Consider the following 15,648-nt stretch of genomic DNA (forward strand, 5'->3'; position numbering starts at 1 on the left):
CAGTGGTTCGAGTGTTGGCCCTTGGACCAAAGAGTTGCAGGTTCGATTCCAGTCAAAGGCACGTACCTCGGCTGCGGTTTGGTCCCTGGTCAGGGGTCATGAGAGAGGCAACCAATTGATGTGTCTCTCTTGCAGCGATGTTTTTTTCCTCTCTCTCTCTTTCTCCCCTTCCCACTCTATCTGAAGATAAACGGAAAAATATCCTCAGGTGAGGGTTAAAAAAAGGGGAGGGGGGTGTTACTGACATAGCTGTCCACATAGGCAAATTATTTGTGGAAGGAAACATCAAGACTGCTCATAGTGGTTATCTAGGAGCCTAGGTGGGAGAGACATTACTTTTTCACTGGGTATTTTTCCTACAAAGTCTGAAATTTTTAACTCCATACATGTATTGCTTTTTCAATAAAAATATAATTTTTACACACAAAAATAACTCCAGCAAAATGCATCCAGAGAAGACTCCCTCTAGGTCTCAGGCATCAGACTTCCTGGGACCAGAGCCTAGGCCCCTGGATGTTGAAGTCTCCTTAAAGGCTGCTGGCCCGGCCTTATAGAACAGGTGGTCTGCCTCTGAGAGCAGACGAGAGAGCCTGGGTACTGTAGGGCTCTCGGCGTGGAAGACAATGTCAGGGAACTCAGGAAAAAATTAACCTTAAGGCATAGGAAGGATTTGAAGAGGGCTTTGAATATGGAACAGGTACAGCTGAGAGGAGGGGGTTTCTACTTGAAGGACTGGGGAAAGATAGTCAGGCTGGTAAGAAGGACGAAGGGGAAGAAATGTCTCTATGACACTGGCAAGTCCCTTCCGCTCCTGCGCTTGCTTCCCACTCATTGGAAGTGAGGGGGCGGGGCCAGAATCCTCTGTAGACCTGATATCCTAGGATCTGCCTTTATTTCAACTCATTTAATATTAAAGTAGGCAGGGAGGGTCCCCCAGCTCAGCACATGGCCACAGGACTCCACACCTGTGCACACTGTAATAAAATATTTGGAGGCTACAGAAAATTCAGGCCAGGATCTTAGGTACAGCATCCCTTGGGCAACTTCCCTGGGGGAGAAAGCAGATGGTCTTTCGCTGAGATGCCCTTCCTCACTTCTTGTTAATAATTAAGTCATTATGAAGACCTCTTGTCACTTTTGAAGTTCAGTTTGCAGAGACCTGCTGCTTTGGCTTGCTTTATCATGATGCTCTAGGCTGAGGGCTCACAGGTTACAACAGTCTAGATCTAAGCCACAGGCTCAAAGTATAGGGCTCTGTAGTGGGAGGAGTCCAGGGTGGAAAGCTTAGCAGTCCTGGGGTGGATCCTGGCTAGACTTCAGTAATAATGTGGACTCTGGAAGGAAATTAAGTCTCTAAGACAGCTCTGCTTGCCACTGTATCCCCAAGGTCAGCTCACCACCTAGTACATAGCAAGCACTTAATAAATATTTGCTGAATAAATGAGCAGTTCAGCCAGTGAATCCCAGAGTGACCTTGGTCAAGTCACTCGGGAAAATGAGGATGATAAGAATAGTAATGGCCCCGGCCGGTTTGGCTCAGCGGTTGGAGCGTCGGCCTGCGGTACAGAGAGACCTAGGTTCGGTTCCCGCTAAGGGCACATACCTCGGATGCAGTTTGTCCCCAGCCCTGGTTGGTCGTGCGGGTGGCAGCCACTCGATGTGTCCCTTCACATCGATGTTTCTCTCTCTCTCTCTACCTCTCTCTCCCTCCCGCTCCATCTGAACAAAAAATGGAAAAATGTCCTCGGGTGAGGATTAAAAAAAAAAAAAAAAAAAAGTAATGATTTTTCAAGGCTGTATAAGGGTCTACTGAGATAAGGTGGATAAAAGTGCTCTGCAAATAAGCTAAACAAATATTTAAGATCCATAACCAGTGTTCTGAAAACAAAATAAAAAGAATGAATATACGGGAAAATGATCAAGTTTATGAGAAAGCATTTGGCAAATAGTAAAACAATCAAACGAAAGGGACAGCACAGGTTGCTCTAGTCCACTTTTACAATGTCTGAATGATATTTCTCAGGCTATGTGTGTTCCACAAAAATCCCTCATCGAAACCATTGTCCAGATTTTGGTATGAAAAACATGGGTGCAGTAACAATCGTACCCTGCACACAGCTGGGCTGAGAGAGTATTTGCCAAAGTAGACTGGCATATGGATCTAGGGGTGTTTACTGGAAGCAAGGGAGGAGTGGGGTGAGGCAAACATGGAGGCTATGCCTACTATATGGCTGCTCTGCCTCGCTACCTGAGGCCGAGTTCCAGCTCAGGGGGCACACAGAGAATGACTGGCCATGTCTTCAGGGTTTTAGCTGCACAATGGACCAACCATTGCTGCCTCCCATGGTAGCCACTCGATAAGTACCAGTCCCCTTTCCCTTCCTTCTGCCCAAAGGGTATCCCTGGCTGTAGCCTGGGAAATGGGAAGTGGGCTCTATCATTTGGCTCTTCTGTCCTGAGGGCGCCTTGGGACAAGTCCTTTCCTGTCCCCGCCAGTGACTGATTCCTCTGGCAGGGCCAGGAAATACCCTCTCTGGTTGGGGCTAGCTGAGAATCCCAGTGAGTCCAGTCTTGGACTTGCTCACTGTTGGACCAGACACATGTGAGGCCCAACTATGGAGAGTGCTCACAGCCTGCAAGTAAAATTGTTGACATGAAGGTCCTTCACTTCTATGACTCTCCCACCTTGAAGAAATTCTTAGCTGGCACCCAGCCCCAACCTTTCAGATCTTCAGAAAGCTGGGTTTGTGGGATTTAGGGGATATATTTACGTGCCCCCAAGCCAAGGGACAAGAAGGCTTAGGTTCCTGGGACCTAAGAGTAGGAGTTTCTATTTCAAGAAACAGAGCTGAACTGTGGGAAGAGCCAGGGTTTGCAGACAGTCAGCCTTGGGTCTGAGCCACATTTTCCTTATCTGTAAAACAGAGGTGGTAAGTCCACCTGCCTCAGGCTTGTTGTAAGGATTTCATGAGAACATCAATGGAGGCCCTGGCACAGAGCCTGGTATAGAGCAGGTGTACAAGCAATGAGCTTAAACTGTTATTTCCTGTCCCAAAGCGGCAACACCCAAAATCTTTTCTCTGGCCCATCAGGCCCCAGCTGAGCTCTCCTCAGTGGGGAGCAAAATATCCTCTGCTATCCCAACTGGCTCTTCCCACTCCCAAGGGCTCCATCCAAACCTCGCCCTTTTCTGTCATCTGGATGCCTACAAAGCTTCACTCCAATTCCAGTCTGATTCATCTTGAAAAAACCCTCCAGTTACACTACCTTTGCTCTAAAACCTTCCATGGCTCCCCAAAGCCTCTGCTTTACAATGGATACTCAACATTGTCTACAACCCCCTGATCCTTCCCAAACTTTTTATCCAGAGCCCTGATACATCAGCAAAACTAGTCTACTCCCTGTTCCATAAATATGTGTTTACCTTCCAGCCCACGCACCTCTAGCTTTGTACAAACCATTCCCCAGAATGTCAGTCCTACCCTCTGCCTCTTCAAATCTAGTCCCCTTCATACTCACTTCTTCCTTCTCAGACAATGCTTTTCCTTAGCAGATGCTTAATTGTAGTGTCACACAGACTCTTATAATTGTAGCCTTGTCTCTCTTGTCAGACCATAAGTTCTCAGGAGCAGAGGGCCTATCTGTTCTTTCTCATCCCTGGAGAGACTGGCCTAGGACTGGGAAGGCCAGTCTCTGATCAGAAAAGGTTTTCCAAAACCAGTTCAGCTCCAGACTGAGCCAGGTCTCTGACCATTTGGCATCATTTCTCTTTTTAAAAAATATGTTTTTATTGACTTTGAAGAGGGAGGAAGGGAGCGGGAGGACGAACGAGAGAAACATCGACTGGCTGCCTCCTGCACAACCCCCTACTGGGGGTTGAGCCCACAATCCCAGCATGTGCCCTGACTGGGAATTGAACCAGCAACCTGTCTGTGCATGGGATGACATTCAACCAACTGAACCACAACGGCCAGGGATAGGATCACTTCTCTTGTTCTTGTCCCATGAGGAAACTGTTCACCGGCCAAACCAGACCTCGATGCTCCAGTTTTCCACAGGGCCAGTGATTTACAGAAATGAGGGAGGTCTGGATGGGAAGGCAGGACTATGGCTGTTGCCTGGCCCTTGTATTGTCTTGCTCTGGGATCCTAGGCATGTCCTTGTCTGCCACCTCTCTGCTTTCTTATTGTGAACAAGAAACAATAATCTTTTAGCTATAGAATATAGATTTTATTTGTCTCAAAGTGGCCTTGGTTCCCAGGAATAGGTGAGTGAGGAACCAGCTAATTCTAACCAGGTAGAGGAAAAGGAGGCAGCGACAGCCAGAACCGTGAAACCTGGAACTTGAGAGGCATTCATACTGCACACCTCATCAACCTCATTAAATTCCTGCGGACAACTGGATTGCATTCATGCCCAGGTGTTCAATTCCACAGACTTCACCCTAGCCAGGTCTGACAGTGTCTGCTGCCAGGGTTAAGCAGGGGAAGGGTAACTTGCTTCTGGAAACAACCCATACTGACCAAAACAAAGAAGATAATGAGGGGCCAGCTTCTTCTCCTGTAATATGGAGATAACATTGGTACTCATATCATAGAATTGTTGCAATAATGCAGTGAGATAATGCCATAAACTTCTTAGTATAGTCCCTGATACCCAGTGAACAGCAGTGTAGCAGACAGGTTTCCATTTCTTGAGGGGCTTTTATTACATGAGTTCTCATCCTCATAGCAACCTGTGAGGTAGATATTTCTATCCCAATTTGACAGGGAAGAAAACTGAGGCACAGAAAGTTGATCAATCCAAGGTCACACAGCAGGGACAAGCCAAGCTGTCATATAAACACAGGAAAACTCTCAGTTCAGCTTTTCCCAAACTGCAGAACTATAGCCCACAGGCTCTCAGCATCAGACTCTTCCAGAAAGCTGGTTTAAAAACCTGATTCCTACTCCCAGGCCAGCCAAATGAGAATTTTTGGGGATGGAGTTCAGAACCTGAACTTTATAAAGATGAGTTATCTAAATTTTATATATGAGGAAACTGAGGCACAGAGAGATAAAGTGACCTGCCAAGGTCATACTTTTAGCAAGTATGGACCTGGGACTGAATTTATAGTCTGACTCCAGAGAGCAGAGACTTCTTAGAGGAGGTGGCATTTGACAATGTAGGCCTCAAAGGGGAGAGCACCACAGAGGGACAGCACAGGACAAATAAAGGCCAAGCCAATAACTGCTCAATGTGTTTGTGTTTCCAGATCCCTGGGGAATAAACAAAACCACATGAGCCACCACTGTAGCCTTTCCATAGGAGCCCAGGGAGACATTTCTGAGTCCATCTGAGCTCCAAGAAAAAAACCTGCCCTGTACGGTGTCTACAACCAGCAGGTCTCAGTGGCCCTCTGGGTGTGTCTGGTTGCTACTCAGGATGAGAAAGCCAGGGAAGGTGGTGACTCAGTCACCACCCAACCTCCAGTTAGTCCCGTTTAAATCTGAGATGAGCTCAGAGGCTGGTGAAATGTCAAGCAAACCCTTCTTGCAGAACAGATGCCAGACCCAGAGAAAGTGGCCTGAGGGATAGGCTACCAAGCAGAAGCAATCAATTTGAACCAAAGCTGTGGGCTATGGGGGAAGAAAAGTCAAGAGTCTCCAGCTAGACTGCCCCAACAAAGTCATGGGGTGGGACCCTGAGCAAGTCCCTGTTCCTCTCTGGGCCCCCTATTCTTCATTCACCTGTGAAACGGAGAACTCTAGCTTCTGACTTCCTCCTAGGACTGCTGTGAGGAACAATGGTCAGAAAAGAGCCTGGCAGATTACACAATGTCTCACACAGCCAGTGAGAGATTAGAGGATTACTCCTATTATATATTAGAACAGCTAAAAGGTACTTTCATTTTACCAGAACCCCAACCATGGGGGGGTGGGGGAGGGGAGTAGGCTGGGCATCTGCCTTATTCCCACAAAAAGAAAAATGATCCAAATATTATTGGGAAGTAAAAATTCACATTTATTAAGTGCCTACTATGTTCTGGGTGTTTTAATATATAATCTCACTTAATCTCCACCATAATCCTGCAGTGTAAATATGATTATCTTGAATCCAGATGAGGAAACTGAAGCTCAATGAAAGTAACTTGACCAAGATTACATAGGCAGTGAGTGACTAAAACCAGGTGTTTGTGGCTCTAAAATCCATACTATTTCTACTCTTTGGAAAACTGTATACAGGCATACCTCATTTTATTGCACTTCTCATATGTTGTGTTTTTACACACTGGAAGCAAGACCCTCCACTAGCAAAAAGATTGTAACTCGCTTTCTTGTGGTGGTCTGCAACTGAACCTGCAATCTCTCTCAGATATGCTTGTTTAAAAGGCAGAACATGCCTAGTATAGAAGCCTAGCTCAAGTACTGCCTTCTCCTAGACTCCTTTCTGATCCCTTTGCCTAGACAGCACCTCTCTCAAAAAATCCCCCACAGAACATCATCAGCACACACCTGGCAGCATTCAGCCCATTCTCTCCCTTATTCTGTGATCAATCACGCTTTTATTAGGTAAGATGAGATATAGGTACAAATAGGTGACCTATAAATTACCTTAGAATCCTTAAATGTCAGAGCTGGAAGCACCTAAGAGAACATGCCCAACTCCCTCCTCCCTCATTTTTCAGAAGGAAAAATATATAGAGGAAATCTCCTATTTAAAGTCATACAGCATCAGAGCCAGGAATAGGACCCTGGCATTCTGCCTCACAGAATTTCTTTAGGGATTCCATGATTTCAGAACCAGTCTTAGAACAAGGATTATTATTCCCATTTTACAGATAAGCTGAAGTCCAGGAGAAAGTGGTCTTCCTAAGACTGGATGAGATGTGGGGACCAGAACCCTGATCCCTCACTTCTAGACCAGGAATCAAGCCCCTTCTCCACCCCACTGCAAGCAGTCTGTGTATAGGCCTACAGTAAAAGGTCAATGGGTCAAGAAATTGTCATTACACACCAGTGGACAGGTGACACCAACCTGACAGAGGCAACACCATGGAACAGTACCCAGGAGTCCTGGCTTGACAATGTCCTGGCTTGTAGGTCCCTGGCCTTTCTGGGCCTCTTCTATAAGGGTGCTATAGCCCAGCCAGTGTGGCTCAGTGGACTGAGCATCCCCACAGATTGAGAGGTTCCAGTTTGATTCCTGGTCAGGGCATATGCCTGGGTTGTGGGCTGGATCCCCAGTAGGGGGCGTGCAGGAGGCAGCCAACTGATGTTTGTCTCTCCATCTCTCTCTCTAAGAAATCAATAAAAACATTAAAAAAAAAAAAAAAAGATAAGGGGGCTACAATAACTGATCTCATCTCTTCCTCCAAAGTTCTGGGACATCCTGTCTGTGGAGCCTCTCTCAGCTGGGGACTTTGTTTCACTACTCTACAGGGAAGCAGGAAAAGCAGGTAGGGCTTACATCTACAAAGTGACTGTTCCCAAATGCCACTGGCCAAGCAGGGACCACCCTTAATCAACAATGGGCTGAAACATGGAAAATCCAACTGCCACCCAGTATAGACATCAATCTGGGCACACCTGCCTATCTTTACAAACTGACAAAGAGCAACCAGGAATCAGGGCATAAATAAGGGATGACCTACTTCCTGCCCTATCATAGGGGCAGGTGTATTCCTGAATAATCAGGTGGTAATGTGTGGAGTGTAAAGAACTCTGGACAGGGATTCCTGGGCCCTAATCCCTGTCCCAGCTATGCCATGAACTAGCTGTGTACCCCACGGAAGCGTCTTTCCCTCTGTGGGGCTCAGATTAGAGACAGGGTGACAGTTCACAAAGCAGTTTTGATCATCAAAACAACCTTGTGAGGCTGGCGCAATTGCTCTCTTTAAACAGATGGGGAAACTGAGGCTTAGAGAGGTTGAGGTCTCACTCAAGGTCACACAGCTTGAAGCTGACAGAACCAAGGCCCCAGAGGACTTAGATGACCAAGCCCTATACTCAAGGGTGGTCAGATGAACAACTCCACCCCTCCCTCACCCTCATTTCAAGTCTCAGCTAGGCTAGACCAAGGCAACACAGACCCTTGATCACCTGCCCAGCCTGGTGGCCTGCAAAGTTCTGGCACCAAACCTTACAGTCCAGCTGCCTAGGAGGTTGCACGACCACCACGCAACACCCACCCCCGTTTCCCCCCCCTCCCCCGCAAAATTTCATTACTCAAGTTGGTAGGAACGCAGCCCCCACCCCCAGCCGGGTCTAAATAAACGCCCCAGTGATATCACATCCTGCCGTCTCCAAAATAGCCCAGGCCTGCCCACAAGCGATCACAAAGTGCCAGGCCATGCAGGGCCAAACGGGCAGGACACCCAGCCCATGATACCCTTCACACACTCAAGCAACTAAAGCAGAAGCCTCAGCAGAAAGGCCACCCACTCCCAGCTCCATCAGCTGGCTTCGCCCCTCCCTCCTTGCCCCGCGTTGGGAGGCCCAGAGCCTCCTGCCCTAGTGCCAGCCCTCGCCCCAGCGCCAACCCCTTGGAGCCTCAGCCGCGGCCAGCCTGCGGGCAGACTCCGGCCCGACCCAGACACCCCACCACTCACATTGCTTCAAGAGCTCCAGACACAAAGCCATGAGGGCCGGATGGGGTCAGAGACCCAGAGACCGGCAAAGACAGAAAAGGGGAGAGGGAGAGACAGAGGAGCAAAAAGGGGAGACAGGGGGCTAGGGCAGAGAAAGCAAGGGGGCCAAGAGCCCTGGGCAAAGGAGCAGGTTCAAAAGGGGGCCTTCTGCACAAGAGACAGAGTGGTGAGACCAAGGAGACAGATGTGGGGGCAGAGAGAGGCAGGGAGAGCAAAGCAGGGGATCCCCACCCAGTGCAATGGAGGTGGGGTGGGGGGGGGGGCAGAAGCCTGAAAGAGAACAAGGAGAGACAGCGACAGCGGACAAACCAAGGCAAGGCAGGGAGGGGTGAAGTCAGGGAGCTGGGGAGCTTTGGGGTGGGGGGTCCGAAGGAGAGAGACCCCAAGGGATCTCGGAGATCCCAGAGTATAACGGGGGACACCAAAAGAGAAAAATCCTGAGGAAATGAAGGCTAAGAGGAGGCAAGACCTCAGGGATGTGGGGTGCAGAAGGGAGGGAGGGCCCCCAAAGGATGTGCAGGAAGCCCAGAGGGGAGTCCTGGGGGGTTGGAGGATGTTCTGAAGGAAAGGCCCCCGAAGATGTGGGGGCGGTCGAGGAGGAGTCCTGGAGATACAGGGCGCTCGGGAAGGGAGGCTCGGGGGGTGAGGAGCGCGTTGAGGGGACCTGAGTAAGGAGAGCGAGGGAGGGGCTGAGGCAGCGCGAGGGCAGAGACAAAGAGACAGCGAGCCGGGGAGAGACAAAGCGGGCGGAGCGGGGAGACAGGCCCGAGGGCTGGCGGCCGGACAGACGGACGGAAGCGCGAGCGGGCGGGTGGACTGACTGACGGACGGACGGACGGACAGACGGGGAGGAGGGCGGGGGCAGGACCGGGCGGGGGCGGCGCCCGTCTCCTCGCGGGGCCGCGGCTGCTCCGGGCGGCTCTGGGCGGGCCCCGGGCGTCCGGGCTGAGGAGGCGGCGGCGGCGACGTGGATCGGACAGACGGACGGAGTGACGGACCGGCTGGCGACAGCGGCGACCAGCAGCGGGCACTCACCCTCCTCCCTCACGCGGCCCGGCCCGAGGCTCCGGTTTTGTACGCCCGAGGGGCGGGGCCTCTGGGTTAAAGCCCCGCGTCGGCCCCGCCCCGCCCCGCCCTCCGCGTCAGCCGCGCGCGCATCGTCCAGGACTCTTAGGGCGGACGGGGGCGCGCGCAGCCTGCTCAGCCCTGAACCCGTCGCGCGCACGCGCGGCTAGTCTGGTGCGCAAGCGCGCGGGGCGCTCATTCAAGCCGGTGTAGCCTGACCGTGAGAGGGAGCGCGCGCCCACGTCGGCACGCGCTTGCTGAGCACGGGGGGCTCCGCCCCTCGAGCCGCCCACCCTAACCAGTTCCAGCTGGAACGGGACGCATGCTCTTTAAGGGAGGTGGACCGGCAGAGTCCGCACCAGTTCACCACTGCGACATTTCACCTCTACTGGAAGGAAACAGGCTTAGAGCAAGCCGACTAAGGTGATCTTTTCACCACTGTAGGGTCAAATGAGACCTCAAGTACTACCGACTCTACCTTGTCCTAAAAGCTTATATAGTTGTCCCTCCCACTTCACATTCCTGAACCAGAGTTGTTTCCTTGTGAGTGTCATCCCTCCACGCTGCACTTACAGTAGGTCTGCCATGCACAGACCCAGCTCCTGCTGTCCAACCTGCTTTGCTGGGTCTTGCTGGGTGACCTAGGCAAGTGCCTGCCCTTCTCTGTGCATCTCTTTTCCAAATGTAAGAGAGAAAAGAAGGGCATCCGGTGGGCTCTGGGTTGTCCCGCATACTCAGATTCTCTGATAGCGTGGGAGCAGGGTCTGGGCTCCTCCTGCTTCCCTGTTCTACAGGCTTCTGGACGCTGTGCTCCAGAACCTAGAACTTTGGAGAGACAGAAGATGAAGCAGAACAGAAAAGGATCAGAAAGAAAAAGGAAAATAAAAGAGAGATGTGTGGACTCTAGGGGCCTTGGGGTAGAACCATTCTCGGACCACCTGGTTCTCTTATAAGAGGCCATAGGAAAAGTGCTTTGAGCTTATCGGAGCTCAGAGAACTGTAGTGTGCCCCTGTATTCCTGGTCACAAATTCCTCATGCTGCAGCATCTCCCTCTGCTCTGAAGAACAACAGGGAGCGAGTAGCAGTGGTGGAATTCCACAGCAGCAATAAGGAAACATAAGTGGGATCGAGACGGAACACAAAGACCAAAACTAGTATTCTTAAGAAAGATGTGGATATACAAGAATTTAACTTAGAAAAGGTTCAGCTGGAGGTGCACTGGTTTGGGGTCACCGGTTACGGAACAGGATAGAGTCCTGGAACAGTAACCTTATGCTGGGTGCCCAGCCTCCCAAAAGAATTATGTGAATTACAGGGTTTTGCAGGAGCAGATTAAAGACAAAAGGCAGCAAAAGTAGAAGAAAAGAGAATGGCCCAGGACAGATATCTTCAAGAAAAAGAAGACGAAAGGGCAGGAAGACAGGAAATCCAAAAAGAATAAATCAGCTCCCAGTATTTTGTCAAGCAGATGGAATGGCCAGGTTGGAAAATTCACAAATGGGACATTGATTCTGACCCAAGTTGATATCAAGAAATAAATTCTCCCCAAGTGGTTAACTGAAGTGCTTTATGAAATAAAGAGGAATGGGAAAAAGAAAGTGCCATTGTACTGAAATTGAACCCCTGTAAGACTTCCAGATTATTCTTATTTCATATTTCATAGACTGCTTTTTTATTTTAGGAAAAAGGATCAAATAAAAATGATAAAATTTCTGGTTGCTGAAGTGTCTGTTTGATGGTGATAACCGTGTTGGGCCAACTGCAACCTATTGAAAAGAATGTTTAATATTTTCCAGCACGGTTCATTCGAGTATCACTTTGGTGTTTTGTGCATTTGCTTGTAATAAGATTTTTCATAAATTTACTGATTTCTAAGTGCTAATAATTAGCTTTAAATTGCCATTTAATTTTCTAAAAATGATTTAATGTTTCTATATCATGAAAGAACTAAGAATGTGATAATTTGTCAGTTACTTCGTGGAAAATGCAGTTTCAATTTTCAGCCTCAAGTGTATAAATTCTACTTCATAAGAAATTATGTAAGTAAAATATAACTTTTTTTTTTTATCCTCACCCGAGGACATTTTTCCATTTTTTTGTTCAGATAGAGTGGGAGGGAGAGAGAGGAAGAGAGAGAAACATCGACGTGAAATGGACACATCGAGTGGCTGCCACCTGCACGACCCAACCAGGGCCAGGGACAAACTGCAACCGAGGTACATGCCCTTAGCGGGAACCGAACCCAAGTCTCTCGGGACTGCAGGCCAATGCTCTAACCGCTGAGCCAAACTGGCCAGGGCATAAAATATAACTTTTATGGTAAAAATAAATAAAAGGGAGAAAAGAATCATACTGAAGATGATACAGTGTTTCAGACACTACTGTCTTGGTTTTCACTTAAAGGCATATTAATAACAAAAGCAACTGAGGGTTATTGGGCCAGGCACTGTCCTAAGACTGAAAATATTAGTTTACTTCATCCTGTGCTGCAGGTATACTATTCACTTAGTGTTTATCTTTTTTTGTTTGTTTGTTTTTTATTCCTCATCTGAGGATATTTTTCTACTTATTATCAGATAGAGTGGGAGGGAGGGAGAGAGAAAGCCAGAGAGAAACATTGATGTGATAAAGCCACACTGACTGGTTGCCTCCTGCACAACCCGACCAAGGCCAGGGACAAACTGCAACTGAGGTATGTGCCCTTGACTGGAATCAAACCCACAACTCACTGGTCCACAGGCCGACGCTCTAACCACTGAACCAAACTGGCCAGGGCTAGTGTTTAAATTGATTTACTTAGAGCCCTGGCCAGTTTTGCTCAGCGGTTAGAGTGTTGGCCTGCGGTCCAGAGAGACCCGGGTTCGGTTCCCGCTAAGGGCGCGTACCTTGGTTGCAGTTTGTCCCCGGCCCTGGTTGGTCGTGTGGATGGCAGCCACTTGATGTGTCCCTTTCATGTCGATGTTTCTCTCTTTCTCTCTCTCTCCTTCCCACTCTATCTGAAGAAAAAAAAAAAAAGGAAAAATGTCTTTGGGTGAGGATAAAAAAAATTGATTTACTTAGAAAAACTCAGGAAGTTCCTACACCAGGGCCTGACTTAGTCTTGCTCTGCCCCAGCCACACCCACCCTTGCTCCAATTCCAACACACCAGGCATCTTCCTACCTTAGTGCCTTTGTACCACTCCTCCCCCTGCCTGGGTACTTCCCCAGCAAACTGGTTCCCTCACTTCCTCCAAGACTTTGCTCAAACATCTTTCTCAGTGAGTTCTACCTCAGCTACCCCATTTATGCTGCAATATCCTTTCTCCCATTCTGCTAGCACTCCCAGGACCGCTTGCCCTGTGCCACTTTTCAGTAAACTATACACTTATTTGTGTTATTTATGCTTATTGTTTTGTCTGCCCCCCACCTCCATGTACTCTCCACGAAGGCAAGGGTTTCTGTTTTGTTCACTAATGTGTCTGGTACCTGGAGCATGGCCTGGCCTATTGTAGGTGATCAATAAACATCTATTCAATGAAAGGGCTGTCGGATCACAAGGTTCATGTCTTTAATCACCATACCATAGGGCCTCCAACGTTGGATTTAAGCACTTGAGTCTCTCCTCCTTTGGGGTGATTTTTTTTTACCCCAGAGAGTGTAAGGAATGCCTCTGTTTTGCTCAAGAATCTCAATCCTGGGGTTCCTGGCCTGCCCACCAGTTCTTAAACCCAATCACTATTTCTGCCAGAAGGTCCAATGGATCTGCCTAAAAATGGGAGTTGGAAGAGTGATGATTCGTGTACTGAGCATACAGTAGGCACTCTACCAGGATCATCATATCCAAATCCTGGTGGAGCCCAGGGAGGAAGTTGCCTTCTGCCCAGTACACTCTGTGGAGAGTGCCTATTTCAGCAGTAGGGAAATTCTGGCTCCACATCATGCCTTCTGGAAAGGACTCCTGGATCTTCCCATTCCTCTCAGACCCTGTGGCCCTGCCCAGGCCTCACTGTGCCTTGCCTGGACCACTGCAACCGCCTCTAATCCCTTCTGCCCATGTTGCCAGATAATTCCCCCTGAAACTCTGTGACCAACTGCACCTCTTTACCAGGACCTTGAGTGGCTTCCCAACACACAGAATAATGGCAAACTCAAATCAGGCAGACCCAAGTGGAAAACAGCTGATTGACCTACTAACTGGGTGACCTTGACTTGACACTCAACTTTTCTGGGCTGTAGTTTCTTTGTGAAGTATCAGTAAATGTGTATGTGCATGTGTGTGTGAGAGGTTAACTGGGTTAAGTCAGGAATGTCAGATATGTGCAACTATCCTGGCCACAGCAGACATCACTAATCAATGGTGGCGCACTTCTCTGCTTAACTGAACCTCATTCCTGACCTCCAGGGATCAGAGATGACATGAACTGAAGTCTATTTGCATCTCTGGATATGATGGTCTTTGAGGTTCCTCTCAGCCCTGACAGTCTGGCAGGTGGAGTGTCCAGTCTGACAGGAGCCTGTGGTATAATAAACACAGATTGTGGAGAGCTACATCTGGGACAGGACTGGAAGACAAGGCTGACTGAAGGGTTGACTGCTAACTTGAATTTTGTCAGCCTCCCTTCCTGTGTCTATGGTGGGGGAGTGAATCAGAGAAGAAACTGGGAGAGTTCTGGGGGAGGGGAGAAGGGACAAAGAAGAGAGGACAGAACATTCTGTGACTTGGACAGGAGGTATGCAAGGATCCCCAAACTCAGGCTCTGCAACATAGATGGAGAATTTGAGGCACAGGGAGGGGCTGGGACCCACCCAGAGTGACACAGCAGAGCTAAAACAAGAACTCACAGCCCCTGAGCATGGGTGTTTCCCAGGGCAGAAACACCCAGCTCAGCCTAGAGCCTCAAGCACTGCTAGGAAGTGACCACTAAGTGTGTGTACCTCTGTGTGTGTGTGTGTGTGTGTGTGTACATGTGCAGGGGCAGAGAATGCAGCTGGCAGGATTGGGGGAGTGCCACCGAGCAGCCTACCACCACCACACTTGGGGTGATGTCACAGCCTCCCTTGTGATTCAGTGGGAGTGGAAGGAGACACAAAGGGAAGCTGGTGAGAGAGGGGGGCCAGAAACTGTGAGGGAAGAAAGGGATAGAGGGTGCAGGGAGAAACAGAGCTGAGGGATACAGACAGAAGGCTGAGATGGTAGGGAGAAGGAGGGGAGGCGAAGCTAGAAGAAAGGGATGGAAAAAGGGAGAGAAGAATGAGCACTAATGGGAGATGGGCAAAGGAAGAAAAGGGAAGGAGTGGGAGGGAGGGTTTTCTTTGTTCTTTCTCAGAGGCAGAGAGAGAGGAGGCAGGATAAGACAGACCAAGGGGTGATGGCACCCCTGTGGCCCCTCCCAGGTAGGTTCTTTGGCTGGGGAGGGGAATGTATATGCAGCAGCCAAACTGCTGCTTTCCCTACCATCCCAGCTGGAGCTGACCCAGCCTGCCAGTCACCTGCCAGAGCTATTTTTGGAATGTGGAATCTGGGTCAGAAAAGGGGAGGGGGGAGCGGGGGTGGCAGTGGCACTGGCAGCTGGGAAGCTAGCCAGCTCTGAATGGGTAGGTGGGTGAGCACTTCATACGCTGCCCATGGCCACTCTCAAGGGGTTCACCCCTCCCAGGCTCTTAGAGTCTCAATAACTAGCCCCCCATCTACCTGCCCACCTGCATATGTGCCCATGTGAAAGTGACAAAGAGCTTTCACGGCCCTCAGCAACTTGGGGGCTCAGTACAGCCCTAGGTGGCAGTGGTGGTAACCAGACTGCTCACTCCTTGGAGACAGATGCTAAGGAAAGGAGGCAGCCTTCTGAGCAGTGTGACCCCCTGCGGGAAGACAGTGGCTGAATGAGGATGTGATGTGTGTTTGTGTATGGAGACTGCCACATGTGGTTGTGCAAGTTTTACAGTGACTAATGATGTAACGTATAAGGGGGCATG

General features: G+C 49.5%; 1 protein-coding gene and 1 pseudogene across 4 annotated transcripts in view; one reads left to right on the forward strand and one right to left on the reverse strand.

Annotated features, from left to right (window-relative positions):
- The window catches only part of DLGAP4 (DLG associated protein 4), a 105,423-nt gene that overhangs the window by 68,291 nt on the left and 21,484 nt on the right, over positions 1-15,648 (reverse strand). Inside the window, exon 1 of one of the 4 annotated variants that reach the window (XM_036244222.1) lies at positions 8,591-9,415. The exons of the other annotated variants lie outside the window; for them this stretch is intronic. Coding sequence (XP_036100115.1) covers positions 8,591-8,621 — 31 coding nt within the window. The 5' untranslated portion in view covers positions 8,622-9,415. Of the gene's footprint in view, positions 1-8,590; positions 9,416-15,648 lie in introns of those variants that run through there. 4 annotated transcript variants of the gene reach the window in all.
- LOC118618342 lies at positions 8,631-11,233 on the forward strand (annotated as a pseudogene).

This window comes from Molossus molossus, unplaced genomic scaffold (genome assembly GCF_014108415.1).
Source record: "Molossus molossus isolate mMolMol1 unplaced genomic scaffold, mMolMol1.p scaffold_m16_p_6, whole genome shotgun sequence".
Classification (NCBI taxonomy): Eukaryota; Metazoa; Chordata; class Mammalia; order Chiroptera; family Molossidae; genus Molossus; species Molossus molossus.